The sequence below is a fragment of the Nuphar pumila genome, chromosome 16 (genome assembly GCF_984573655.1).
Source record: "Nuphar pumila chromosome 16, dmNupPumi1.hap1.1, whole genome shotgun sequence".
In the NCBI taxonomy this organism is placed as follows: Eukaryota; Viridiplantae; Streptophyta; class Magnoliopsida; order Nymphaeales; family Nymphaeaceae; genus Nuphar; species Nuphar pumila.
The window spans coordinates 10,493,315-10,520,546 of NC_143264.1; the positions used below are offsets into that span (position 1 = coordinate 10,493,315).

Here is a 27,232-nt window from a genome sequence, read left to right on the forward strand (position 1 = left end):
AAATTGTGATTTTTTACGATATGATACAATATGTATCTTATTTTGGGCCCGACTGATACGGGTTACGATACTATACATACAACCTTGATCTAAACAATATAGTTAGTGATAGTCTCATTTATAAGAAAATGCCCCAAAATGCAAATATGTTGCCAATGATGTTTTTTTTGGATTCAAACTAGGTTAGAGATCCAGATGAAAGGAGGATTGTATCAGGTTATTGTATATTTATTGCAGTAATCTTGTATCCTAGATCAATCGTAAGCAAAAGGCAATGGCTAGATCTAGCACTTAAGTCGAGTACAGGTCGATAGCCGCAAATACTTGTCATGAACCATTATTGTGTATACAATCAAGCTTGTCATTCACATCTTTAGATATAGATAAAAACCATTATTGTGCTTAAACCAGTAGAACTAGTGCATGTGACCTATACAATCACTCTCCTTACCTTGCGGCTCCTATAATATATATATATATATATATATATAGATATATATATATATATATATATGACAATTTAATAAATAATTGAATGTAAAATAGAAAATGATTGCAAACATTTTAGAAACATTTATATACAAAATAACAAATGACCAAGGTACCTGATCAGGAGCACCAGACCTTCTTATCCACTTTGATCCCTTTCTCGGAGGAGCTTGCACTTTCTTCTTCGTATCTTTCCATTGTTGAGGTAACTCCATTTTTTGCAGAGTTCTTCCTCCCCTTGTTGATATGCCTCCTCACCTTTTTTGCATAGTTCCTCCACTTGTTGTGGTGTCTCTTCTCATTCCCATTGCTGAGGTGCCGCCTCCTCAACACCTCTATTATTCACATTCTCCATAGCCGCATTTTTAGCTTCATCTATATGGTTATTGAGGTTAGCAACAACCTCAGAGTGAATACATTGGTCAAACTTCTTGTTTGCTGAGTTTCCCTCATATGCTTCTAGGATGAGAGATATTATTGTGGCAGGAAACTCTTTATCAGTTTTTTGCATATTCTGCTTTAGTTTTGTGCCACCCATGAGTTGTTAACTGCAATTTGGCCAACATTTTAGGTGTTTTGTGTTGCTTGGGAGTGGTTCATATCGGAGCTTGTATTTATTGTGGTAAATGCCAGACAACCAATATTTTGGTTGTAGAGCATACTCCCTTTTTATCCATATGTCAAGTTAATTACATACATTATAGTACATAGAATGACGGAGTACATAGTTTTTCTTCTTTGGCATTTCATGTTGTGCTTAAACACTAGTAAATGACATAGGTGTGGGCCCTTCAAACACATACTTCTCACTCGCCCTATTGTGTGAAACTTTGCAAATTCAAAACTAAGAAGCACAAAATCTAACCTTTGACATTAAAATATACATAACACTAAGAAGCACAAAATTTATTCATATAAGTCTTAAGTCACAAAATTTAACTTGTCCCACTGTACAACCTCGAGCTATTAAACCAAACAGTTAAATCACTATTGAGTTGTGTCAATAAAACCCAACATTTCGGAAGGTAAACTAATACTACTACAGTTTCTTACATTTTTCAATATATTGATTGTAGGTATATCTTATGAATGAAGGATAAAATGAGGTATAAGAGAAAATATGCAAAAACTTAAGAAAATGAATTACCGAAAAACTCATCGAAAATATTGTGCTTACCAAAAAAACTCATTGTTAAGAATGTACTAAATGAAAAAATTGTTGTCGATGAATCTAAAAAACTCAACGATGAAGTGTTACTGATGAATCGCCGAAAAAAGTGAACAAAAATAATTTTTCAAAAAAGTCCATTGTTTTTTTTTGCAAAAGATCAAGAAGGGGACTACAAAGGAACCCTAGAATATGCAAAAATAGCTTTGGGTGAAGACAATCGCTTTTTATACCCTCAAAGAGTCACATTTATTCTATGTTTGTTCACACAATTTTCAGCAACTTTGGTATCATATATATGCGATTTTGCTAAGGTATTTGCGAAGTTACTATGGAGGCTCACAAAACTTGTCATAAAAAAAAATGTGTAAACATGCATTTAAGTAAAGGTTAAAGAAAGGAGAAATGAGGTTCACCAGATATCTCATGACTTTGGCATAAAATATACGATTTTACTAAGGTATTTGCAATTTTATGATTAACAAAGAAGATCACATAAATAACATAACTTTTTGCGTACTTCATGAGGTCCACAAAAAAAACATGCAGACTTGCTTTTGAGTGAAAGTTTGCGATAGCCGATGAGCGGAGCAATGCGGAGCAATATATCGTGCAAACTTCGCGAGTTTCACACATGAGAAGGGTAAAAAAAGCCTTAACAAAGTTGACTATTTACGATTTTAGTCTTTGAACGGATTTTACCAAATTATAGGGTTTTTAAGAAAACACATCATTTTTACCTTACATTACTATTATTTTTCGATTTTTATGTTTTTTTTCCTGGGCTCAAACCGAAGAGACTAACACCAACCATCAAGCTAATTGGACATGTAAAAAACTTGCTCAAACTGGATATAGAGATATGATTGATCAAACTCAGTTACTCCCAGCAGTACACGAGTGTCAATGGGCCGGAACTCTGCCATATTAGGTGGATTCAAACCCAGACCCGACTAAGAGATGCAAGTACCTGGTTCAGATCGTGATCCTTCCAAATCTACCGTAAAAAACCATATCCAATAAAATAATTTATATTTTTAAATGTTTTTTTACACTGAAAAAAATCCAGGTCGTAATAAGAACCCGAATTAGATGCAGGTCTGTATGAAGTCCGATATTACCATACCAAACTCGACCCGTTTAACCCGACCCAATCCCCTTTTTTTTTTATCAGTGAACGACCCTATGCACAGAGAAGGAAAGCGCGCGCGCATCTCTCTCTCTCTCTTATCCAAACGTCTCTCTGGGCTCCCCGGTTCAAAACTTGGAATTTTTCCTTTTTACCATGAATTCCCTCTCTCTGAACCCTAACAAGGGTTTCTCTCTCCGCAAAATCGTCCCTCTTTCCCTTCATTTCCATCGTCGATTCCCTCGATTCGTCGCCGGAGCAACGCTCATAGTCGGCGCCTTCTGTACTCTCCACAAGCGTTTCTCTCTCATCGTTTCTCCTCTTCATTTTCGTGGACGGAAGAGCAGAAGTCCTAGGGGGGTAGACAATGAAACGTCATTCTCTTCGGGCGAGATTTCGGAAGGAATCGAGGCCGATAACGCGGAGATATCGATCGACGGCGACGTTTACCGGGACACCCTCAGGCTCGTCGAGTGCGCGATGTTCGCGGCGGTCACCGGGTTGTTGTATTACCTGAGCAATTCCCTCGCGATCGAGGTGAGCTTTCACATTGTTTCCCTTTTCGTTGTTTTCTTGTTCGCGCATGATAAGTGTCTACATTCATGTTTTCTGTAATGAAAGTATTGGAAATAGATGTGCGAAATTGAAGATAGTGATGTAGTTGACAAACGAACAAGAATCGACTCATGATGTTTATAGGGGAAATATTGCAGGCCGAAAAAAATGCGTGTGCCTTTGTTAATAGTCCAGATGGAACATGAAAATTATTAGTATTTGACATAAAAAAACCAAAAAATTTGTTGTTTCAGTGGCATGATCTGATACAGCTGCTACCAATTTAGCTAGATGCCATATGGTGTGTTTTATCTTCAAAAAATGTAGTTGTCAACTGAATGAATCAAATGCATGTAATCTGTCAGAATAAACCTATAGGTCGCTATCTCTGCTTCTCCAACATGTGAAATTGGGAGCTTCGTGTTGTTAGCAATAACAACTACCCGATTACCTTCATACTTATTGTATAAGAATTTGCTATCATCACCGGTCACGTGATTTGAGCATCCAGAATCAACGATCCAATCATCTTGATAATTAATCTTTTCCTTCTCTAGTGGAGGTCTAGCAGTAACAGAATTGCAGCACTCTGTTACTCTTGACCTTCTAGAATCTTCAACCTCTATAGAATACAAAGCATTTCCCTGTATCTTACCACGAGCTCCCCTATACTCTGAACTAGTGGCAGCTACTGCATTCCCTTCAATAATCTTTACTCTACAACCTTGGGCAAAGTGTCCAATTTTACCACATCTAAAGCACTCTGTTACTCTTGACCTTCTAGAATCTTCAACCTCTATAGAATACAAAGCATTTCCCTGTATCTTTCCACGAGCTCCCTTATACTCTGAACTAGTGGCAGCTACTGCATTCCCTTCGATAATCTTGGCGGCAAAGTGTCCAATTTTACCACATCTAAAGCACTTTTTATTTTGCTGCCACTGTTGAGTGTTTCTTCTCTCATCATCTTGCATCAGAGGCTCTCTCTTCTGTCATCTATACTTCTGTTGGGGCTTTGGCGTAGGCCTCACACTTCTCTTCAACCTTTGATTTCTACTAAAAAGAGCCTTATCATTATCCTTAACTGACAACCCTGCCATTTGCTTAGCAAGTGTCTCTAATTAACCAATAAATTTTCTAACTCTAATAAAGTAGGTTGTGTGGGCCAACCACAAATTGCTGCTATAAACAAGGTTCTAAAACCCGTGACTCGGAACTCGACTCGTTCTTTATTGACTCGTGACTCGGCGGGTCAACTCGGTGACTCGGACCGGGTTTTGTTAACTTTTGATTTTAAAAGAAAAAAAATATATAATTTGTCTCAAACCATGTTTTTGAGTAAACATATAGTCTCCAAATGTTTGTAAGAATATAAAAACTGCAAAGAGCTATAGAGGTTTGCTTGAATTTGATATCTATACAAGATCTTTGACTAATTCATGACTTAAATTAGAGGATGTGGTCACCATGAGTTCAGTCTGCTACTACCTACGGTTCCTAAAATGGCCAATCATATATTCTAGCTTGTTTTAAAAGTTTCAATTCCCTCTCTAACAAATCCATAAATGTAAAATAGGGATATATGTGCATAATGCCCAATATCAACATAAATAAGTAATTTTCTCATGTATGAAAACTATGCAGGAAATATATTAATATTTGAATCTGTACAATGCTTGTTCACATAACAAATGGATGATGAAACCTAAATGTGACTTCCTATAGGCACATTTGACCCTCCATATATAGTGAGAATCATTTCTTTAAAATATTTTGCTAGAATAAGTTGATAGCACAGGGTGAACAGTAGTTCAAACAACATGGCGATTTTATTCTATGGATTTAAATGATTTTTTTTATCTTTAAATGATTTTTATTTTCTTTTTTATACAAAATCTGGGGGTAACCCTTGTTAAAATATATGTACTTATATATTTCGAAACTGTAATTTGAAACTCAAAAATCAAATTTCAATCATCCCAGAACTCGCCCGAGTCAGGCCGAGTTTTGGCAAACCGAGTTTGCCTTGCCGGGTTGACTCGCTGGAGGGCCGAGCCGAGCCGAGTCAACGAGTTGACTCAGCAAGTTTTAAAACACTGGCTATAAATCCACTGTAGTATGGTCTTAATCCTCTAATAGGAATTCTTCCAATACGGGCATCACTAATCTTAGACTCGGGATCAATCTGAGATATCTCATTACATATATTCTTAACCTTCATAAAATATTGAGATATCGACATGTTACCTTGTGTGAGCATGCCGATCTCATTTTCAAGCAACTGTAATTGAGCATCATTTGCTTGTGAAAATATCATCGCAAATGAGTCCCAAGCCTCTTTAGGAGTTTTGGCATCTCGTACATGCTCCAGTCATTCCTTTTGAATTGAGGCCTCAATCACAAACAATGCCTTACCATCTTTAATTTCCATTTGTTTGCCGCTTCTGGCTTTGTAGGCATCGCAGTCTTATTGCCCAACATAACATTCCAAAGATTCTGACCGTGGAAGTACGATTCCATGCAGGACTTCCAGTAACGATAATTACTATGGTTTAACTTCTTAATACTACTTAATGTAACTGCCAAATCTGCTATTATCTCACTTTACAATGTCACCAACAAGCAGAGTCGATGTATCTATTAGGATACTCAACATAGCTCTGATACCACTTGTTGAGCATGGCGGACCCCACATTAAATCAAACTCTGATATCGATTATAGGATTTTTGGACCCGTACCCACAACTCAATACTAAACTAGGTAGCGGGCCTCACACGTAGTGTATACTTAATGAATTTCGACAGAGCTTCCACACTCCTAGACCAAAATGAGTTCGAATTCGATAGAGATTTAATATCCAAGATCCAATTAAAATCCATACAACAGGATCTACTATCCAAATAGTATATCCAAAGATGACAAGTGAACATGCGTACCTGACGTCGCACAATGACTGAGCCGAACCAAACCAAACTGATTCAACATGAGCGAGCACAATTTACATCACTCAGGCTCACACACCACTCACATCACTCATTACGCACTTCCACACACTTGATACCCAACTCCTGCACCTCACTTGTTACACCACTCTACTCATATAGTGAGTCACTCTATTTAATACTCATGGATCCACACGCTCACTTGAGGCACTCACTCGTCTGCACAACATGAGCTCACCACCCCTATTTATAACCACAAAGGGCGGTTCACACTACCACCTCTTCAAAATACAAAATATTATTTTATTTCCTATGTGGGCCCCATTGGGCCACCACCTTTGTAAAATCGGCTTTAAAGAAATCAGACGATATTTCTAGAGAGATCCAATACTGACTTCATAGAAGTCTCTCTTTCTTTCTGGATGAGTCTTACCGACTTGGTTAAGTCGGCAAAGACTAACATAGATCCAGGTCAAGTATGTCCTCTTTGACCTTGGTCTATTTTTTTGAATTGAATTGGTTGATATTCCTTTGGAATCAAACCCTAGTTCGCTGAGAATTGGATCACCAAGTTGCACACTAAAAATCAGCCACCCACCATTCCTTGAACCCTTCGTTAGGTGCAACTGAATCGGGTGCTTCCTAGCCTTAAGTTGCCACTGGAAACTTTAAGACCAAACACTAGATTGGCAGCGAGAATCACACAAGTACCACTTGATCCTGATTCTAGAATCTTATGCTGAAATTTGTAATGAAGTATGAGAGAGAGAGAGAGAGAGAGAGAGAGAGAGAGAGAGAGAGAGAGAGAGAGAGAGAGAGAGAGAACCTTTCTTGAGAAGTCGGCAGCCCAAATTGTCTCGGTTGCTGCGCTAGTGCCTTCATTAGTATAGGGTTACAATTACCTTTTACAGGGACAAAACTGCCCCTTATAAGTAACACATGTTACATGATAATACAACTAAAGCAAAACTCGTGGATGGATATGGATCCGATATTGGATCCATATCCAATTCATATTCCACATTCTAATACCCTCCCTCAAGTTGTGCATGGGGTTGAACCATGTGCAACTTGTTCTTCAGATACTAGAAGCGATGACTTGTAAGACCTTTTGTAAACATATCGGCAACTTGGTCTTCTGAAGGCACATAAACTGGTTCAATCTCTTTGTCGGCTATCTTTTGTCTGATGAAATGTTGATCGATTTCAATATGTTTAGTCCGACTGTGATGAACATGATTGAATGCAATTTGTATAGCACTTCTATTATCACACATAAGTGTCGAATTTGAGATATCATCTCCCATCTCTGTAAGAAGATGCCTAATCCAGGTCACTTCTGTTGTGGTAGCTGCCATAGATCTATACTCTGCCTCTGTGCTAGATCTTGCCACAGCCTTCTGTTTTCTGCTACTCCATGAGACAAGATTTCTCCCAATCAAAACATAGTATCCTGAAACAGACCACCTCTCATCTGGATCCCCTGCCCAGTCTGCATCTGTATAGGCCAGTATGTCATGTTTTGGTGATTTCCATGAAGATTGAGTGTATGTGAGTCCATCACCCACCGTTCCTTTTAGATAGCGAAGGATGCGTTTGACAACATCCATGTGACCAGTCTTTAGTTCATGCATGAATTGAGATACTTGATTGACAGAATACACAATGTCTGGTCTAGTGAAGGTAAGGTATTGTAACATACCTACTAAACTCCGATACTTGACTGCATCAGGATATAACTCACCATCACAAATGCTGAGCCTTTGGTTAACAACACTGGGTGTGGGTAGAGGTTTACAATCTGTCATTCCTGCTTTAGCTAGAAGATGAAGAGTGTATTTATGTTGAGTTAATGACATGTTATCACCTTGTCTATCTACCTCTACTCCAAGAAAATATCTCAGCTCCCCAAGGTCTTTCAGTTTGAACCGCATACTCAATAGAACTTTAATTCGCTGAATGTGGTCTAGAGCATTACCAGTGATAACAATATCATCAACGTATATGAGTAAGAAAACCACAGTGGTACCATTCCTATATATGAACATAGAATGATCAAGTTGGGAACGAAAGAAACCATGTTTATGGATTTTTAAGGAAAAACTTTCAAACCATGACCTAAAGCTTGCTTCAATCCATACAAAGCTCTGGTTAACTTGCATACATATTCTTTTGGGCTTCCCTCTGCATAACCTTGAGGCTGCTCCATATAGACTTCTTCCTTTAAGTCCCCATGAAGGAATGTATTCTTAACATCAAGCTGACTGAGGATCCACCCATGTTCAATTGCCAGGCCAAGTATAATGCGAATAGTTCCCATTCTCACCACTGGGCTGAATGTCTCATCATAATCCTGACCATATTCTTGAGTGAAACCCTTGGCCACAAGACGCGCCTTGTACCGTTCAATGCTACCATCCGGTTTATATTTAATTTTATAAACCCATTTGGAACCAACAACATTTTTGTCTGGAGGACTGCCAACTATCTCCCATGTTCGACATTCATGAAGTGCCTCGATCTCCTCATTCATCGCTTCAATCCATTTGTTGGATTGGATAGCTTGATGAAAACCAAGTGGTTCATCATGTTTTTCAATCTGAGATAGAAAGATCTGAAAGTCCATAGAAAAGTTGTCATAACTAACCCACTTTTCAATAGGATGCCTTATCCTGCCTGATCTTCTTGGTGCTTCTCTGTCATTAGACGATGAAATGTGTTCTTCAGTAGGTACATTCGTTTGCTCTCTAGATCTCCTGGTATACACATTTCCTTTGTATCTTAGACACTCTGCTTGTGATGCATCATCTGAAACTGTCTCACCATGTATGCTTTTAGGAGACAGAATAGTATGCTCGGCAGCACGTGAAATAAGTTCAGCACTAAGCCATGGATCATACCAATTAGCAACTGAACCAGTAGGTTCACGATTGGCATCTGTTTCTTTTCCCAGAAAATTATTTTCATCAAAAACATTTCTGGAAATTCTAATCTTCTTATTGGCAGGATCATAGCATCTGTAACCCTTGTATTCATCTGCATAACCTACAAATTGACATATAGAGGCTTTGTCTTGGAATTTAGTTCTCATGGATTTGTCAATATGAACATAACATGTGCATCCAAAAACTCGTAACTCATTATAATCGGGATGTGCACCAAAGAGAACATAATAGGGAGATTGATTTTCAAGGATAGGCATGGGAAGGCGGTTTATCACATGAGTGGCAGTGTGAAAGGCTTCAGACCAAAGACTAATGGGTAAGTTACTCACATGCATCATACTCATTGCACTTTCCACAATATGTCTGTGTTTACGTTCAGCAATTCCATTTTGTTGTGGAGTGTACGGGCAAGAAACTCTACGATGCATCCCATTATCTTGGAGAAAATCTAAAAATTCTTTAGAAGAATACTCACCACCTCCATCACATTGGAGAATTTGGATATCTTGGGAGAATTGATTTTTAACATAGGCATGAAAGTGACGGAAAATGGAAAAAACCTCTGATTTGTGTTTCATAAAGAATATCCAGGTAAAACGATAGAAACTGTCAATAAAGGATACATAGTATTTACTTCCAGAAGAGGAAGGATTAGGAGCTGGGCCCCAAACATCTGAACATATTATCTCAAAAGGCATAGAAGCTCTTTTATTTATTTGATGAAAGGGAAGTACATGACTTTTGTAGACCTGACAACTGGGACATATTTTATTCCTCAATAAAGGTGAAACAGACTCCGAAAGAAGACCATTGGACACTAACTTTTCAATAAAGGCTTGACTATAATGACCAAGACGAGAATGCCAGAGATCTGACTTATTACATTTTGATGTACTTAGGACACTTTTGAAGACGAGATCAGACTGGGGCTTCAGGACACTGGAGGCTGGATCTTCATTAAAGACATACATGTCTCTACGTCGCTCTCCTTTAGCGAACATCTCCTTCGTTTGAAGATCCTTGACAAAGACAGAAGTAGGAGTAAATTCCACAGAAGAATTGGTAGAATCAACAAGCTTGGAAACAGATACAATATTTTTCTTTATATTTGGTGCATGAACAACATCAGATAAAGGAATGAATGACTTAGACAAAGGAATGACGACATTGCCTATGTTCGAAATAGGGTGGTGAGTCCCATCTCTGGTTACAATATTAGATTTTCCAAAATAGGGAGTCATAGTAGAGAACTTACCTGCATTACCACTGACATGGGTTGCTGCCCCAGAGTCAACATACCATATTCCATCATCATTTTGCTTCAGATTCAAGTTGGCCATAGCAGATAGAAGGAGATCCTTAGCATCTTCACTGACTCGGAACGTACCTGCAGTTCCTGATGTACCAACATTTCTGGTGTTTTGCATTCAATTCCGATTTTATGGGTTGAACCAGTAGTTAACCTTGATATGACCTCGCTTGTTGCACTGATAGCATGTGGGAACATTCTTTGAAAAATTGGCATTAGAATTTGGTGTAGGTAGTATCCCACGTCCACCCTGAATTGGATTTTCCTTGCCTCTGCCACGCCCTCCCCGTGTACGATCAGCAAACCTCCCTGTGACAAGAATCTCATGCGTAGATGATTGCCCTGCTGAAGCATCAGATATGCTTTTCAAAGACATCTCGTATTGGAAGAGTTTAGCACGTAATTCCTCAAAACTGGGCAACGAAGGCAAGCATAATAAAGAAGTGACAAGTACATGATACCCTGATCCCAGGGCATTCAGTGTTTGTTGCACCTTTTCTTTATCGGACACTGGATATCCAACAAGGGCTAATTGATCTGTGATGCTTTTGACTTGATTTAAAAATTCAATAATGGTCATTGCTCCCTTCTTTAAAAGCTGAAATTCACGCTTGAGAAACAACACCTTAGCCTCTGATATCTGAGAGTAGGTTTGAGCTAAAGTTTCCCATAATACTTTAGATGTGCAATCATCAGGGATAGAAACCAAAACTTCTTGCGACAGTGTGGAAGTGATATATGCGACGAGGGCCTGATCACGTTTCATCCAAGCAATAAATACAGGATTGCGAATGGTGCTTGACATTGCTCCATCCCCTTTTTCTTCGGTCGTGACAAATTCCGGAGGTATTTGAGTAGAGCCATCCAAGTGACCTGAAAGATCTTGACTGCGAATAAAATGGGTAATCTGCCTTTTCCAAGTCAAATAGTTATTTGTATTCAGTTTTTCCGAAACCAGTTGCCCCAGGAAGTTGGAGGAAAGACTAGAATTGCCTGAAGAATCCATTTGTGGGCTTATGACAGAAATGTGGCTGAAAACAAAGAATAGAGTGACACAACTTATGACAGAAATTGGTACCAGAAGAAATGAATTCAGCCTTTTTTTTTTTGAACAGTGAATGGATAAAGAAGAAGGAGTGATCAACTATAAATGAATGAAGTAGAAGAAGGGACCTGCAGTGTGTGAATTAAGAGGACGAATTCAGCCTTTTTTGTGTAAACTGTGAATGAATGAAGAAGAAGAAATGACCAACTGTGAATGAATGAAGTAAAAGAAGAGACCTGCAGTTGCTGTGTGAATTAAGAAAAAGAAGTGCAGTTGATGTGTGTGAATTAAGAGGAATAAATAAGAAAGGCTACAGCAGTTGCTGTGTGTGGATTAAGGGATAAAAAAAACAACCACAGCAGTTGCTGTGTATGAATTAAGAGGACTAGAAGAGAGAAACAACCACAACAGTTGCTGCGTATGAATTAAGAGGAATAAGGAAAGGAGACAAACAAATCAAGTAGCAGACGCTGACAGAAATGAATAGGGGAAGAATAGAACCCGATTCACGTGAACTGATTCACGTTGAACTGATTCACGTTGACCTGATTCACGTGAACTTATTCACGTTGCTGAGGAAGACAGACGTGAACTGATTGACGTTGCTGAGGAAGACAGATTCACGAGTTCTGAAAGAAACGAGGAGAACTCGGCCTTTGCTGCAACAGATCTTGGCGTGTGCACGTGAACTGATGTCGAGGAATAGGATTTGGCTGTTCACGTCGCTGAGGAAGACCCTTTTTCACCCAGGAATACAACGTGCTCTGATACCATGTGAAAACACGTGAGAGAGAGAGAGAGAGAGAGAGAGAGAGAGAGAGAGAGAGAGAGAGAGAGAACCTTTCTTGAGAAGTCGGCATCCCAAATTGTCTCGGTTGCTGCGCTAGTGCCTTCATTAGTATAGGGTTACAATTACCTTTTACAGGGACAAAACTGCCCCTTATAAGTAACACATGTTACATGATAATACAACTAAAGCAAAACTCGTGGATGGTCCAATTCATATTCCACATTCTAATAGTATGCAGAATTACAAATAACAAAGTGCAAAGCGCATACAAGTCCAATAATGGACAATTACAAAGAAGATAGACAAGCACTAAAGTGCACAGACAAAAGTCCACTAAGGGACAATGCCAAAGGCTAACAAAAAGTGAGTATTATTGAATAGTGAGGGAAAAGGAATACAATACATGTGAGGGGACACCTCTATTTATATACAAGTGAGAGAGACCCTTGGGAGCTACCGTTGGGAGCTCCCCAACGACTCCATGAAGTGGGGGCCCCAATGCACATAAAGGAAAAAGAAAAAAGGAAAAATAGGAAAAGAAACAAAAAATAGTTGTTTCTAATAAACAAGTATTAATACATGTAAAAAGACAAAAATGCCCCTATCAGGCAATATATTATAATACAGATCTTTTGTGTATGCATTTGAGTGCTTGTCTATCTTCTTTGTAATTGTCTATTATTGGACTTGTATGTACTTTGCACTTTGTTATTTGTAATTCCGCATACTTCATTACATGGTATTAGAGCCCATTGGGTTCTCTTGATCTTGAAAGCATTTCTTGTGGTGATTGAAGATCGTGACAAAGGTGCTATCACTTTCTTCATCTTTATCTTTCTCTTGTCATCATGGAGCATGAATCAAGAGTGAAGCTCTCCTTCAAACTTAATGGATTCAACTACTTGATGTGGGCATCGACAATGAAAAATCATCTTAGAGGGAAGAAACTTTGGGGTTTCGTGATGAGAACCTCTCTTGAACCATCATTAAAACTCACCAAAGTTGAAGAAGATGTTGAAAAAGCTCTCGTTGGGGATGATCGTCTTAAAGCCATCAATGAACATCAAATAAAGGTAGAGGATTGGGAAAGTAACCATGCCAAAATTTTGGCATGGTTTATGAACAATATTGACATAAAAATATATGCCAACATTGTTAAATTTAGAAGAGCCAATGAAGCTTGGTTCTTTCTTAAGGGTATGTATACCCAAAAGGATCTTGCTAGACAATATTTTTGTCAAGACAAAATTAGATCTACTAAGTAAGGGGACATGCGTGTCCGGGATAATTTTAGCATTTTGTCTCATCTTTGAGATGAATTAGCATTTTTTGAGCCTAAATAGGTGGCTCATGAATATATTGAAATTAGAAGAAAGCAAATTGAGAATGAACACTTTTTTCAATTCCTTCATGGTCTAAGACCGGAATTTGAACAAGTGAGGTCTTCTCTTCTTCATAAAACTAAAGCTATGTCTCTTGAAGATGTTCTTGTCAAGGTATGTCAATAAGAAACCCGTCTTGGCATGACCAATAAGAATGATGATATTTTGGCCGTTACTAGGCCGGGTTCCAATATAAAAACCTATAAGCTACCCCACTTTGTAAAACAAAATAACTATGGTAATGGGCCCAACTATAATAGTGGATATAGGAAGGGTATCACTTGGCATCATTGCAAGGAACTAGGACACATTCGGCCGGTATGTCCAAAGCTTAAAGGTAAAATTGCTTCCGTTGATGAAATCACACCTAAGAAAGAAGAAGCAAGCAAAAATAGGGGAGATATTAAAGACACACTTAACCAAATATCGGAGGCACTTCAACAACTTCTCAAATCATCCTCCACTTCGGGTGCCAACATTGCATCTTCCTCGTCCAAGAAATGCACATCAACAACTTCTAAAACCTTTTTGTGTTTCGGAATATCCAAGAAATGCACAAGGGATGGCTTTTGGTGAGAGTTTATCATTTTGTTGGTAAAAACAAAACATTTGCATCCAAAGACTCTCAATCTATTGCAGTTGGGTTCTTTTTGATATAAAATTTCAAAAGGTGAGTTTTTTCTCTAAAAATATTTTGTGATATTATTGCACTATTTTGAAAATATCATGATAGATTGTCGATAATATCGGCTAACCTTAAATCACTAATATTATCAGGATATTTTCAAAATATCAGTGACACTGATGCATACACACATACATCTATGTATGTGTACAGCCATGTCCCATGTCCCATGTCCCATGTCCCATCTCCTAATTATTGAAAATTATCGAATCGTACCAAGCGAATCTGCATTGTATCCCGCTTCTGCATCGTATCCATGTGACAGATCTAAAAACACATCTGAAAATGAAAAATACCTCATCTCATGCATGTCTTCTACTAAGTAAGCTATATAGAGTACATTGGTAAGTTTAGATTAAGCAAACACCCAAAATAAGACTCGGTAGCAGTTTCCCAAAGAAAAAAAAGGTTAGGATCTATCCATTATTCTCTCTCTCTACACACACACATATATATGTATGTATATATAACATATTTGTTAAGTCTGATCACTTGGGCCATTGTGTGTGTGTGTGTTCGTAAGTATATGCATATATAAGACTTTATTTTGTTATTCTCATGGGCACTGTGATCTCTAGTGGAAAGTCATCAATTTGACTATGTAGATGTGTTTGCCATGGTTTGTTTAGTAGGAACCGCAATGACAAATATCACGAGATTTATGAAAATCTTGCGATAATATCACGAGAAATCGCCTGAGTTTTTGAAAAACGATATTTTGCTGTTTTTAACTTGTCACTATGGTAAGAACATGCTTTGGATCTTTTTTTTTTATGTAAAAAAAAGTGAAGTTTTGGTGCATACCTGCCATTGGATTAGATTCCTTTAAAAACAATAGACAGCAACTCTTAATGTAATGCATGTTCTCCACTAAAGAAACTACAAAAATCTTATCTTCTGATTAGATCCACAAAACATTCAATCTTAACATTTAATGTTGTGAAGAATAAAATCATCCATCACCTATAGTGTGATATCTCTTTAGGGAAAGATCCATCACACTAAGAAAAAAAAACAAATATGGAAGCAGAGTACTTATATCACCATATAAAAAAACAATATACAAGATCTTTATTCGTATATCCAAGAATAATATATTGAAGTATGAAGAGTGAAAAGAGCACATGAGACATTTCAAACAAATAAGCATCATTGTCATTAGATGAAATGTCATTCTTAGAATGACAATGAGCACTATTATCCAGATATCAAGCTGCAATAATTGCTGATATGGATGTCACAAGTAAAAGAACAAACCAAGGTGCTTCCACACAACAATGAACCATACAAAAGGACAATGAATTTCATAAAGCAAAAGTTGTACTCACAGACCAAGATTATACAATTGGCTTAGAGATGTTCTGTGGCATTTTGAGGAATTATCTTTTATAATTGATATTAGATTAGATTATGATGACACAAGATTTTTCTATAAGTTCACTTATTATCAGTCAAATGGATTTGGAGCAGTGTTGTGAAAAGTGTTGAGGTGTAGCAAGGCGCTCCACCAAAAACTGAGGTGAGGCGTAAAGCGTAAGCCTCAGTTTTTTTTTGAAAACTTTAAAAAAATTATCTAAAAATACAAATAAATAAAGAAATGCTTTGTTGATGAAGTAACAACCAATAAGAAATAGAAAATCTCAAATAAGTACTAAAAAATATGAGATTAACATATAAAAGCTATGTCACAGGGACTCGGCAAAACATATGCCGCACCCACATCGACGCGACGCGACGCGGGTGCGCGTGCGGGTGCGGCACCAGGTGCGGTCAACACGACCCTGGGTGCGGTCAACGCACCCAGGGTCATTTTTGTCCACGATTTGGGCGTAAAAAAAAACATTCCCCGATGAAAAGGAGGAATAGGGCAAATTTTTTTTTTTGCCCTAATCTCTCCTCTCTCTCCCCCTGAGCTCGAGCTCTCTCCCAGCTCCGCCGCCGCTGCCCCAGCTCCTCCTCTCGGCTCATCGTCTCAGCTCATCCTCTCCTTTCGCAGGTACCCTCTCTCACTCTCTTCTTGGGTCGGCAGGGGAGGGGCCGAGCACCCCCCCCTCTCTCGGTCTTTTGTTGGGTCGGCAGGGGAGGGGCTGAGCCCCCCCTGCTCCCTCATTTTTCGGCAGGGGAGGGGCTAAGCCCCCCCCCTCTCTCGGTCTTTTGTTGGGTCGACAGGGGAGGGGCTCGGCCCCTCCCCCATGTGTTATTTTTTTTGGGTCGACAGGGGAGGGGCCGAGCCCCTCCCCCATGTGTTGTTTATTTTGGGTCGACAGGGGAGGGGCTCGGCCCCTCCCCCATGTGTTGTTTTTTTGGGTCGACAGGGGAGGGGCCGAGCCCCTCCCCCATGTGTTGTTTATTTTGGGTCGACAGGGGAGGGATGTGTTGTTTTTTTTGGGTCGACAGGGGAGGGGCCGAGCCCCTCCCCCATGTGTTGTTTATTTTGGGTCGACAGGGGAGGGGCTCAGCCCCTCCCCCATGTGTTGTTTTTTTTGGGTCGACAGGGGAGGGGCCGAGCCCCTCCCCCATGTGTTGTTTATTTTGGGTCGACAGGGGAGGGGCCGAGCCCCTCCCCCATGTGTTGTTTTTTTTGGGTCGACAGGGGAGGGGCCGAGCCCCTCCCCCATCTGTTGTTTTTTTGGGTCGACAGGGGAGGGGCCGAGCCCCTCCTCCATCTGTTTTTTTTGGGTCGGTAGGGTAGGGGCTGAGCCCCCCCCCCCCCTGCTCCCTCTGTTTTCAGCAGGGGAGGGGCCGAGCCCCCCTCGCTCTCGCTCTCTTGTTGGGTTGGCAGGGGAGGGGCTGAGCCCCCCCTTCTCCCTGTGTTTTCGAATTGATTTGAAAATTGTAATGTAATTTTTTTTGTGTTTTCAGGATAAAAATGACGGACAAAGGGAAATGACTTGCGTCATCCTCATCCCAACATGCGAGTTCTGCTGCTAGTTTTGCTGATAGTTGCAGTGGGATTGATGATGTGGGGCCACTATGGGTACATGTAGATAAACTCGCAAAAACTGGAGAAGGAGGTGGTGGAAACAAGAGATTTCGATGCAAGCTCTGCGAAAGAGATTTTGTTGGGTCTTACACAAGTGTGAAGGCTCATTTGTTGAAGATACCAGGACATGGCATTTCAGCTTGCAGAAAAGTTGATGAGGCAATGCGAAGACAATACAAGAAGAATATGAGAAGAGAAAGGCAATGGCCGATTCTTCTGCAGTCAGTGTGCCATTTGCAAGCCACCAAGAAGATGCTGAAAAAAAAAGAAAAGTCAATGTAGGAGGTAGAGGAACGATACAAGCAACATTCAATACATATGGAAGAGAAGAATTGGATAGAAAAGTTGGGAGGTATTTTTATTCTGGTTCACTCCCATTTAATGCGGCTAGAAATCCTTATTGGAAGGATTTAGTAACATCCTTGGCAAATTGTAATTTGAGTGGTTATGTGCCTTCAAGTTCAGAAAAAATACGAACCACACTTCTTGCAGAAGAGAGGGCAAATGTGGAGAGGTTGCTAGAAATTAAAAAATATTCATGGGAGCAAAATGGAGTTTCCATTGTGTCTGATGGATGGACAGATATTCAAAGGCGTCCATTAATCAATTTCATTGCTTGTTCGCTTAGTGGCCCAATATTCTTGAAAGCAGTTGATGCATCTGGGGAATATAAAAATGCAGAGTATTTGAAGGGATTGTTTATAGAAGTGATAAAAGAAGTGGGTGATCAGAAAGTGGTACAAATCATTACAGACAACGCTCCAGTTTATAAAGTGCAGCGTTGAGTTTGGAGAGTGAGTACCCTCATATTTTTTGGACTCCCTGTGTAGCACACAGCTTAAATCTAGCCCTAAAGAGCATATGCAACCCCAAAGAAGAAGAAAATTCACAAGCATATGCTTTATGTTCATGGATTGAAGATTTAGAAAGAAATGTCAAAAGCATTAGGAATTTTGTTGTTAACCACCATCGTGCTAATGCTATATTTAATAGGCATTCTGATTTGAAATTGTTGAAGGTCGCTGAAACACGTTTTGCTTCCATCATTGTGATGATGAAGAGGATTAAAAGAGTGAAGAATGCTTTGATTAACATGGTGACTGATGAAAATTGGACATTCTATCGTGTTGATGATGATATGAAGGCTCAAGAAATTAAGAAATTCATTCTTGATGATGAGTTTTGGGACAGAGTGGTATACTTCCTTCAATTTACGCAACCTATTTGGGAAATGTTAAGAGAAGTTGATAAGGATGAGCCCATGCTTCACAGAGTTTATGAAATGTGGGATAATATGATTGAAAAAATACAAGCTATAGTTTTCATGCATGAAGGAAAAAATCCTGCATTGGATGATTCAGATTTTTTTAATCATATTCATTCAATTTTAGTCAGAAGATGGGATAAGAGCAACACTCCTTTGCATTGCATGGCACATTCTCTTAATCCAAAATATTGTGCAAATAAGTGGCGGGCTGGTGGTATTGGTCGTGTCCCTCCAAATTTAGACCCAGAGCTATCAAGACATAGAAATATGTGTATGACAAGACTTTTTCCAGAAGCATATCTTCTACATCAAGTCACACAAGAGTTTGGAAAATTTTCATCTTCGAGATTATATGCACCAGCATTATTCGCGAGAAAAGAAGATAATATAGATCCTATCACATGGTGGTCAACATTTGGATCAGAAACACCTCTTCTGCAACGTCTTGCATTAAGATTGCTATCGCAGCCTGCTAGTTCATCTTGTTGTGAAAGAAATTGGAGCACATATTCTCAAATCCACAACATAAAGAGAAACAAACTCACCAGCAAGCGTGCAGAGGATTTAGTATATGTTCATTCAAATCTTTGATTACTTTCGCGAAGCAATGATGAATACAAGTACTAATTTGCTCTCTTAGTTATTTGATTATTTCTTAGTTTTCATTTAAATATACTTGTATTGTATTTATCATTTTCAAATTGGGTTTATAATGCATACAAGGAACATCCAAATTTTGGGATGTAAACCCAGAAGAGTGTGACTTCGAGGGAGAACATGAATTCAACGTAACAAACATGGATTTAGCTGAGCCCAGTATTCCTTCTAATGATGCATTTGATGATGAAGAAGAAAATTATTAGCATCCATTACTTCATCAGGATATACTTTGGTATGTAATTTAGTTCTTTTATGCAATACTTATTTGATTGATATTTAGGTCGATTTATGTAATTGCTTTACTTATTTGATTGATAATTTGATATTTAGGTTGATATATTGCATGCATGATGAATCATATTATGAGTTTATGACAATGTTTACTGTTAAATGTTAAACTGTTAAAACTTCAAAATCATATATATATATATATATATATATATATATATATATATATTACATTTTTGCCCCTGCCGCACCCCCGCACCCGGGTTTTTTGGAAGTGCCGAATCCCCGCACCTGCACCCGCACCCGCACCCGCACCCGCACCCATGTGACATAGTATAAAAGTAACTAAGAAACTGATTACATAACTGGAAAACTAATTATATAATTAAAACATATAATGTCCTATAAAGCAACAACCAATAAGCAATAGAAAATCTCAAACGAGTACTAAAAAATATGAGATTAACTTATAAAAGTTAAAAAATATGAGATTAACATATAAAAAGTAACTAAGAAACTCATAAAATCTCAAATAAGTAATAAAAAATATGAGATTAACCTATAAAAGTTAGTGATTATGCGATTAACATATAAAAAGTAACTAAGAAACTAATTAAATATATCTTCTTCTTTCTTTCTTTCTTCTTTCTTCTTCACACCTCATGCCTCAGGCTGGTGCCTTGAGGCGCAGAGGGCCTCACCTCCATTTGTGCCTCAAGGTGCGTTTTTAATAACACTGATTTGGAGCCAAAAGACAACCTGTGGGGATAATAAATTCTGAATAGCAAGTACATATGCGCATTGACATGGAATGTACCTTACCAGAGAAGCACATTAAAAAGTATGCAGGGCATAAATCCAGTTAGAAAGCTAATAACTCTGCCAAACCTCTCTGTTATTTACAATTAAAATGTATTTAAATTTGGCTCAAGGGACAAATTTTAGATCAATGCAAGTAAGATTTTGGTTGATGTCCATTGTAAAGTATCACCTTTTTGTGACTATTCTCACTTGTTTATTTGCCTCTTCAATCCTTAAATGCAAATTCCTGTTTCATTCAGTTTGTGCTTGTCATGTAAACCGTTCAGACTTAATATGTGCGAAATGGCCATCTACCTTTGATCCCTGATGAATTCTATGCCAATTGTAGACTAGGAAACACTCTAATGTTTTCTACTTGTTTCTTATTTTTTCTCTTGCTTTTAGCTCTCTCTTTGCTACTCAATATAAGAAGCATATAATTATTCTTTTTCAGAACTACTTTGGTTGTTTCTTCTCATTGCCCATAGTAATCTCCTCCATGAGATGGGGCCTTGCTGCTGGTAGGAAAACTATGGTATGTTTCTATTTCCATTATTCCGCTATTCTTCCTTAGTTCAAAGCATAGTCACCTGTATCGTTAAAGGTAATTTCTCGGAGAGATTTTCAAAAGTTGATAAATCTCAGGAGTTTAAAAAATTAAAAAGTATAAATAACAACAATAAACCTAAGAAAATAAGAAGTTTTGTATTATTTTTCTTTCAAAAATATAAAGAAACATGTTTTTAAAGGTTTTAAAATATAAAAGAAACAAAAAAATAGGAAATGCAAACTTAAAATTAAAAAAACTCAAAAATATCATGATATTTTTATTTGCCGATATTTTGAAAATATCGCGATATATTCCCGATGTTACCGGCAAGCTTGAAATTGCCGATAATATCATGATATATTCAAAATATCGGCTCGGTGACAGTGGTTCAAAGTATGATTGCCAAGTAGGCTAAAGTTAACATTTGATTCTGATCCATTATGATGAGAACAACAGATACTGATTGATCTTGTTTTATTCACAGGTTGCTACTGCTATGTTGTTACTCACATTATCAGGTCCGTTAAAGGCATGCACCTATCTGGTAAGTGTATTATTCTGTGTCACATGGATTTAGCATGTGTCTCATGTCAACACAACACCAATACTGGGCATAGCATCAGACACACCATGATTTTTCATGGACACAGTTAAACTTGCATTGGGAATGGTCAATACCATGTCCTGAACTCTTTTTATTTCGTTCTATGATTTTGATTTTTTTTTAATGTTGTGTGCTTTCTCTTTTAGAATTTGTCATGGATTACATTACATTTCAATTGCCCTTAATTTTATCTTTCTTTTTATGATTTTGATTGTTATGTTATGAAAAATTATTATTAAAAATTTCAATCATAACGATTTCAAGTTCAAAAATTTGCTCTTATTATATATAGTATGTAGGACCTAAACAGTCTATCTCCTAGACTGTCCTAAATAGCTTAAGAAAAGCATGTGTGTTGATGTTTGCTTAATCTGAACTTAAAGATGTATTTTGTACAATTTACTTAGTAGAAAACATGCTTAAGATGAGGTGCTTTTCATGTTTTGATGTGTTTTTAGAGCAATAAAATCAACAGTTCATATTGCACTAAAACTTGATGATAAAAAATCAAATTTCCTGGTTAAATTGACTTGATTTGAAACATTATTTTTAGCAAATAAACAATGGTGAATACATATATGGTTTTAGATTAAACAAAAAATACCTATAACTATATTTTTTGTGAAGCATTTAGGACATTTAGGAGATAAAACTGTTTAGGAGTGTGTGTGCATAAAGTAATGACATGGTGCACCGAGTGCACTTACTCCTTAATGTCAATCTATCGGATCTTGTTCAATCCAACTGTTATGATAATGCAAAAAAAAGGACTTGCATTGCATTTCTTAATATGAAGCTTTGAAACCCTTCCATAATAAATGCAAAAGCATCGCAAGCCTCATAGATGCAATGCATATTTTTATTTGAAACTAGTATAACTATTGGATCCATCTGTAGTAGGGAGTCTAGGGACTAGGTGCACCTGATGCAATATATTGTTGTCCTGTATCCATGTCTGTGACATGGTATCCTTTTACCTATCTTAATCATATTTGCTTTTTTCATCTTCAGAGTTGTGTTTAGTGGATTGTTGGCATTGTCCGATGAAAGTTGAGGAATTTTGGCTCTGAAAACTGATTTATCCTTTCTACTGCAAGTCTGCAAGTTATAGTGTCTTCAATAATTTGCTTAGGCCAGATGGGATTTAGCTGGATTCAAACCTGACAAGTGGCATCCCTTTGTTATGATAGCATGGTTTGATCCAGCTATCACATCTACCCCAAGTTATTGTAAGAAAGTGAAAAATACACTACAACAAATGTCTCTCAACAAGTTCTCACAAATACACCGTAAGAACCACAAAGGTTCACAAAGAGAACTTAAGAATACACACTACCCGAAACGGGTATAAAAATGAAAAATAAACAATTTTATTGATTTGAGATAAAAACCCAAAACAAAAGTATTTACAAGGGGAATAGCCCCATATTTATAGAGAGGTAGAGAGAAGCCTTAAGAGAGCTGTTGGACTCTCCAACGGCTCTAATAGAGCTGTTGGGGAGTTCATCAGCTCTTTTTGGATTTACCTTTTTGACTTGGTAAAAAAGGTACCTTTTTGACTAGTCAAAAAGGTAAAGGCCAAATCAGTCCAATGATGGACTGGTTTGGCTAATTCTAGTTGTATTTTAACTAGAATTAATTAAACGAAAAATCCTAACTAGAAAGGAGATAAAACATTACATGTCTATGAGATTACATATGAGATATTATATGAGATTACATATTTTAACAGTTATGATCCCTGAAAAATGCATCCTACCGTGTGGGAATTCATAGCAAAAGTTGATGTTGTGACATCTGCCTCAGGAGTTTTTTGTCGTAAGGGTTTATTAGATTAGGTTTGCAAAACTTTTCATCTACGAATCATCCAATGCCACTAAATGAGAAAACAGGAGTTTGTTTTTTTTATTGAGTTCTATATTCTTAAATGTCAGCTTATTTACACTTGAAAAATAAGAGGCCCCTCATGCATAATAATTCAACCCTGAGAGCATGCACTATGTGGATTTTTTACTCTCTCTCTCTATATATATATTTATATATATATGAGAAGGTGGTAGCAGCTAACCACTTTTCTAGCTAACCACCGTGCTAACCAGGCTTTCGAAGGGTTTTCTCCATGTATTACTTAAATCTGACCGTACAAATGTGATTGGCACAGTCGATTTATTGGGAAATGACACTTGGATCATTTTTTTTTATGAAAAACATGATTTTTTAAGCCTTGAATATATAATAAAATCTTAGACCGTCGATTTTTTATACCTTATAAAAACCTACCGGTATCGTTATCGGATGATCCAAGAGTCGATTCTTATAAAATTAAGCATGTAAAACACATTTGTACAGTCAAATTTAAGGAAAACTCGGAAAAACCCTTCGAAAGCCTGGCGGTTAGCTAGAAAAGTGGTTAGCAGCTACCACCTTATCTCTCTCTCTCTCTATATATATATATATATGTGTGTGTGTGTGTGTGTCTCTCTCTCTTTATATATATATATATATATATTAGGAATACAAGCTTCCATTTACACACAGACTGGCCATCTGTCCAATGCCTTGTACCGTGTTGTCGATTGTTTATACTTTCAAGTATGCACTTTACATATCTTATTGTGGTTGTCCTATTTTTCTTAGCTAATGCATTTCACTGGATGGTATGCATTAGTTGAACTAGTTGAATATGATAAGAGTGGTTCTTTTCCATGCCTTATTACAGCTCATGCATGGATTTGTTGGCCTGGCCATGGGTTCCTTGTGGAGGTATGAACTGCATCTATGTTTCTTCTTCTGTTTGAATCTAAAAGCCTATTTGAGACTCATAGAAGATGAGCCAACTTGAACTCGAGGCACTTTTGGCTTCGTACTTGGTCCAAGTTGGTCAACCTAGTGACATTCTCAGGAGTGGGTTTTTCTAGATCTTGGGTTTCATGTTGATTCTCAAGACAACTTCATATTCCACTACATGCAGTCATTCTTTTTTTCCACTAGCCAACTAGATTTATTGGAAAAGGATTTCTTCAAGGTCTGCCACAAGATGTAACAATGCATTCCCAACTTTACTACTGCTTAATAGTGCTTGACTTTGTACATGTGGGAGCCAGTCGTTAATTGCTGAATGTTTTGGATGTGAACTGTCACCATAGCATTATTCATAAAATTTGTCTTCTTTTGTCGTAGTTGATTGTATTGGGGTATCAATGTTGCTTATGCTATTTTCTTTTTCTTTAATGTAGGTTGGGTGCTAATTGGACACTTTCAATCATCTTTTGTGCATTAGTAATGTCTTTTCCTCTGTCCTATCCATGTTTTTTTATGCTTAAGTTACGTGCATCTTTTTTATGCTTGTATATGCTTCTCAAGGATTAACTTAGGTACATTTATTGAGAATGCAGGTTCGAGCAGTTGGTGCATTGGGCTATGTTTTGATATCATCATTCTTGTTGAGAGAAAACATTCTTTCGCTGGTGAACATCTAATCCCATGACAAAACTTGGTTTTAGTGTATTTCCCAATTTAATAATTAATTCTTGTTGAGAGAAACATTTCTTCAGTGATAAACATTTAATCTCCTTGTAGGACTTGGTTTTAATGAATTGCCAGCATGACCTTTTCCCTCTCATCTTGTGCAGATTGCCATAAATATTCATGCTTCATTGTCCTATGCGCTTGCAGCTGTAGGTGTCAACATCATCCCGTCCATGAAGACCATATATATGATATTTGGGACTCTGGTCTGTGATACTTCTAGATTTTTTGTTCTCTTATTTCAGAAAAGTTAGATGACCATCTTGGTCTTGGCATACTCCATGGACTCCACGAAAGTCTTGGGAGTATCATGAATTCAAGCTACTTGTCTGTAGTTAGAGAAATCTACTGCCCAAATACAGATGGGTCTGTTCCAGCTAAGGTTTTAAGTCTAAATATCTGTGGTTGGTTGTTTCTGTAGTGTATCCAGATAGCCTATTAATCAAACTTGTTGACCTGCATGTGGCAGCTGCTGCTCAACTGTGGATTCTTTATTTTCTTATTGCACATACTATATGCCGTCTTCTTCAGCAGACTTGGAATGAAGGTCTCTTTGACACTGCCTGGATGGTTAGAGAAGGCTCTGTAATGGCAACTTGGTGTATAGATCATCTACATGCTTCATCATCAAGTGCTTTTATTTTCACACGTACAGATTCAGGTTTCGTGCTGTCTACAACTTTATCTGGCAAATTTTTTCATTTTGACAGATTATTGGTTTTGATTTTGGTTGTAATAATTGCTCCTACCATTAGTTTTCGGTTCTGACCATCTGAATGTAAATAACTGTGTCAATGTTGTTTTGAAGGTCTGAAATATACTAGTCCTTCACAGATAGCTCTCAAGACTTCTCTGATACAGCACTCATTCATCAGGTGTTCTTGTCTAATCTCTTTTAAGTTGGCACTCGTTGGGTCATGTGGGCTGAATAATTGGATGTTGAGAACATCATAGCCCTTGAGGTTAAAAGTCTCGAGCTTGGGACTTGGTTTTCAGTAGGGTGAGTCATGAATTATGTTGAGGTAGGGACTTGCATGGATTAAGCTTGATTCGGAGGCAACTGAATCATATACATGGATGACTTTCAACAATAGGTCCTACCCCGATTGGGCCAACTTGTATGAATCTATAGGCTAGTCTGTGTACTTGGCTGCTGGTTCTCCCTCTCCAATTTCTGACAAAGAGAAGATTGAGATGTTCAAGAAACAAGTTGGATGTCTAGCCATTGTGATGCCACTAACATTTGGTACTTGTATTTGGATGGTCAGTAGGAAGCAAATGCATGCTTCTGGTACTTCTAAAATGTTTTAAATTTTCAATTACTTGAAGATTAATTGTACAATGTAGCTTGCGTACACATGGTTTTTGCTCACATATGGGAATCATCATCATCAAGCCATTAATCACCAAATGCTTTTGTGATAACAATGATTTATGGTTCCATGAAGGTAATGATACTGTATCCACTAATTAATTGGAAATGGAAGTTAGCTTTGTGCATGTGCTTATGAACATGGACGTCAGCACTTCTCCTTTGAGGGTGCGTTTGTATGCAGACATGCGCATCAAGGTGATCTGATCTCCATTGAAATGGCAGTTCTCAGATCTGAGGATCTAAGATGGGACATGGCTCGGGTGGTCCCATTTTTGGTGTTCCAATCACCTTTCAATGGCTCCCTTAATGTATGTGCTAGATCTCGGACTAGAGATCATCAGATCTGAGGGTTTCTTATTCTCGGATCTCAAATGGGAGAGATTCAAACACACCCAAGTGTGTTAGCGGCAAAATGAGTAGCACACATGCAGGGTACATGAGCAACTTAGCAACTACTTTTGAAAAGCCACCCAGTTTACTTGTTATACTTGGGCTTTCACTTTAAATTTATAGCCAAATTTCAAATATCATTTGCGAAGTTTATCAGTTATATATATATATATATATATATATATATATATATATATATATATATATATATATGGCTAAGCCAAAGGAAAACCTGTCGTCGGACACAATCAAGATGTGAGTGAACCCAGCTGGCCTTAGTGCAGGCCTTCACCGATAAAACCCCTGAGGTCCACAGCACCTCTTAATACCTTTGGCTTGATGGTGATCTCCAGATTAACAATTTTTGAGACCTATGATAAAGTGTATTCAAATTGTGGGCGTTGGA

The 27,232-nt window shown here is 37.9% G+C and overlaps 1 protein-coding gene across 2 annotated transcripts; it reads left to right on the top strand.

Moving 5' to 3' along the window:
- Positions 1 to 2,855: 2,855 nt before the first annotated feature.
- Positions 2,856 to 26,397, top strand: LOC149812904 (uncharacterized). 2 transcript variants are annotated; one of them, XM_089991711.1, is made up of 9 exons: positions 2,856 to 3,323; positions 20,834 to 20,914; positions 21,414 to 21,473; positions 24,253 to 24,296; positions 24,770 to 24,812; positions 24,929 to 25,000; positions 25,166 to 25,267; positions 25,531 to 25,722; positions 25,870 to 26,397. In XM_089991711.1, the coding sequence occupies exons 1-8, from the start codon at positions 2,943 to 2,945 to the stop codon at positions 25,648 to 25,650; spliced, it is 903 nt and encodes a 300-aa protein (XP_089847837.1). In that variant the 5' UTR covers positions 2,856 to 2,942; the 3' UTR covers positions 25,651 to 25,722; positions 25,870 to 26,397. The 2 variants fall into 2 exon arrangements, with proteins under 2 accessions (XP_089847837.1, XP_089847838.1); XM_089991712.1 differs by lacking the exon at positions 20,834 to 20,914 and having other exon boundaries at positions 2,874 to 3,323.
- Positions 26,398 to 27,232: the final 835 nt, after the last annotated feature.